Genomic DNA, 3,556 nt, shown 5'->3' on the forward strand with positions numbered 1-3,556 from the left:
ACCCCAAAAGCAACTGAGCCTGTCCCGCTGCCTACAAATATTGATGAGGTTTGTTATCTATCAGGCTGTTTATAAAACTGTGATGTTGCTTCCCTTGTTTCTGTTAATTGGTTTTTGGCTTAGATGTTCGTGGGCTTGAGAAATCCAATACGGTAGACAATAGAAATCTCAATGTTATGGCGTGAAAATGTTGATGACCTATATATCATACTTTGCGTATTTTCATTTCTTAAAACATTAGTGGTTAAGCTTGTTATAAGATTTTTATTATGGTGTTGACTGATACATGGTTCTTGCCTTCTGCTTAGGTGAAGTCTGACCGGAGGAGCCACTGGTCCCGTTTCATTTCCCCCAATGATTTAATGATGCATATCTTATCAAGTGCAAATGCGGAGAGGCAGCTTAATGGTGGTGAAGATGAGGATAATCTGGAAACTGAGTATACAATGAGTTTCACAGATGGAGATGGTTCATCTGATGATGCTGATGCTGAGAATGGCCTGGGTGACTGCGTAGTTAGCTAATTTAAGCATATAGAAGTCCAGCCATCATCAAACATATAGAAACAAATAAACAAAATTGTACATAAGTTTTTTATTGCACAATAAATCCAAATGAATCTGTTTCTGGTGAAGGCTGCCTGCAGTTGATTTTCTTTCTTTAAAGTATGTTGCTTTCTAGGAACTCATTTCAGCTTATTGTTGAAGTTAGATGTGCTTATATGAGATTTTTGAGTAGGGTTTTTTATGACAGGAGTGTATCCTATTGTATGAACTCCTTTGAGTGCATGCGCCAGTTACAAAGTTGTAGGGATATTCAGCAGTTGAAGGCAGTTCATGCACTGATCATAACCAGTGGTTACCAGCAGAATCACCGTCTTGCCGCAAAGTTGGTAAGTTTGTATATAGACAATGGAGCTAGTATGGACGATAGTCGCCTGATCTTTGAATGTGTGAAAGAGAGGGATGTTCTTCTGTGGAATGTTATGATCCAGGGTTATGCTATGATGGGTCCTTATGAGGAAGCTGTCAGAGTGTTTGAGCAGATGCAGAGATGTTTTAAGCCAAATGTATATACATTTCCTTTTGTACTCAAGGCTTGTGCTGCAATGGGTGATGGTAAAAGAGCCAAAGAGATCCATAGTAATATTTTTAAAGCTGGGATGGAGGATAATGTTTTTATCAGCAACAGCCTTATTGCGGCATTTGCTAGGTGTGGTGAGATTGAAGCGGCTCGAAAAGTGTTTGATAAGATTCTTGTGAGAGATATAATCAGTTGGAACTCCATGATTGTGGGCTACACTCAAAATGATTGTGGGGAAGAGGCTTTGATATTGTTTCACAGAATGCTGAAGGAGTTCAACCAAAAACCTGACTCAGTTACCTTGGTGTCCGTCCTTCCTGCTTGTGGTCAATTGGCAACACTGCAGCAGGGGTTGTGGATTCACTCATATCTGATTAAGAATCAAATGGAGGTGGACATAGTCTTGGGTAGTGCATTGGTCAGGATGTATTCCAAGTGTGGTCGCATTCAAGTTGCTCGACGAGTGTTTGATATGATACTGGAGAGGAATGTTGTGTTATGGAACTCAATCATTGGCAGTTATGGCTTGCACGGGCGTGTGGTAGATGCTCTGGAGATGTTCTCTCAGATGCTTGAAACGGGTGTGGGTCCAGACAGGATCACATTTGTGTATGTGCTATCTGCATGTAGTCATGCAGGGTACTTGGAGAAAGGATGGCAGTACTTCCATAGCATGCATTACGACTTTGGGATTCTACCAACTGAGAAGCATTATGCATGCATGGTTGATGTACTGGGCCGAGCTGGGAAACTTGAAGAGGCCATGAGCTTTATCAGAAGCATGCCATTTGAGCCAGGGCGTGAAGTGTGGGGAGCCTTGCTTGGTGCATGTAGAATACATAATAGCTTAGATCTAGCAGAAGCAGCAGCAAAGCACCTGTTTGTCCTTGATGGCAAGGATGCCGGTCGTTACGTCCTTTTAGCAAATATCTATGCTGCTGGTGAAAGATGGGAGGATGCTGCAAAAGTGAGGAGGGTGATGAGGGAAGGCAGAGTAAAGAAACCATTAGGGTGTAGCATGATTGAGGTTGAGCACAGGACCCATGCTTTTGGCTCCGGCGATGAGACTCATCCTCTATCCATTCACGTCTACATCATGTTGGGATGGTTGGAGCAAAATATGAGGGAATCATGATATGTGCTGGCCTTGAACATGAAGGAGTGGAATATTTGTGCTCTATGTCATGACCATAAATATGATGCAATTTTTTGACAAAATCTTGCACATTTGGGCGTGTTGTCTACAAGAAAAGATTGTGAACCTGTCCTCTTTTAGGCTCTTTTTGAGTCTTGCATTTCAGTAGGGACATTGTTTTCATGTGTTCTGAAACTATGATTTTACCAAAATTTGGTGTTAAACTGTCAAAAACATTCTTCTGTTAATGGTGTTGAAATGTGGTGTTGGGGTTGCCAACTCCAACCTAATGCAATGTTTTTACGGGATCATTGCTCACAAATAGCACAGGGTGCTAAGAAAACTGCAATGTACTATCTTCAGGTGTTGGGAAAACTGCAATGCACCTCTGATTCAAGGTAACCGTACAGAGCCTTGATATCTTTTGCCCATGGGTTTTGTCTCACTGCTTTTGATCGATGCCATAATTGGAAGAATCACCCAACATTGGAAACTCCAATTTGTGTGAAAAGAATTCCACTGGTACTGCACTTCTTAGTTCCCTGCTGAACGCCATGATCCTCAACAAGTAGGCTTAAGTCCCTTCCTTTCATTAGCCAACTCTATTGATAGCGGTGCTCTCAGTACACTTGGTGTTGAGACAATATAGTCAAGCAAAAGAATTTGCCACAGAACTATATAAAAGATGTGCATGTTATGCATAACCAATCTCATCTCCTCTGGTATATAGTTATGCCTTTCCATGTCAGTCCCAAACCAATGCAGGCTCAAGTTCTGATCTAGCGTGCTCATATTTAGGGCTTTTACTTTCTGCACTTGTGATCTCACATCTCAAGTTCTAAAAAAAAAGTACAACAGTTGGTTCTAGATTTGTTGGAATTTGATCAAAAAATTCATCATACCATGAAAATAGCATTCATTTGCATTATAATTAACTATAATATGTAATTAGCAATATATGTCTAAGTAGCCCATCATGGGCCGGCTCACTTGGCTAGAGATAGGGGCGATTGTTTGAGCTTTCTTGTGTTCAACTTCCCGTGTTGTCAACCATGACGAATCCTAGTGAGAGCAGTTACGGTCATATTGTATATAAACCGATCTCTGGTTATATATTCAATCCCCACATGTAAAAGTTGAGCTCAGACACCCCTTCATCAAGCCATATGTGCGGTGGTGATGGAATATAACGTTAGGGAGCCAAGGTCCTCACCCAAGGTTTACCATCCAAGCAGGGAAGCCACACCCTGGACAGGTTCCTTGCCATCAGGGCAATATATATATATATATATATATATATATATAGAGAGAGAGAGAGAGAGAGAGAGAGAGGTAACC

At 41.3% G+C, this 3,556-nt stretch overlaps 1 protein-coding gene and 1 pseudogene across 1 annotated transcript in view; both read left to right on the forward strand.

The window, feature by feature from the left end:
- The window catches only part of LOC149842506 (uncharacterized), an 18,781-nt gene extending 18,147 nt beyond the window's left edge, over positions 1–634 (forward strand). Inside the window, exons 5-6 of the mRNA XM_089999243.1 lie at positions 1–48; positions 309–634. The exon at positions 1–48 is cut by the window's left edge and continues 642 nt beyond it. Coding sequence (XP_089855369.1) covers positions 1–48; positions 309–524 — 264 coding nt within the window. The 3' untranslated portion in view covers positions 525–634. The remainder of the gene's footprint in view (positions 49–308) is intronic.
- Positions 635–787: 153 nt separating this feature from the next.
- On the forward strand, positions 788–2,218 carry LOC149842507 (pentatricopeptide repeat-containing protein CRR2, chloroplastic pseudogene; annotated as a pseudogene).
- The last annotated feature ends 1,338 nt before the right edge of the window (positions 2,219–3,556 follow it).

The sequence above is a fragment of the Nuphar pumila genome, chromosome 3, assembly GCF_984573655.1.
Source record: "Nuphar pumila chromosome 3, dmNupPumi1.hap1.1, whole genome shotgun sequence".
In the NCBI taxonomy this organism is placed as follows: Eukaryota; Viridiplantae; Streptophyta; class Magnoliopsida; order Nymphaeales; family Nymphaeaceae; genus Nuphar; species Nuphar pumila.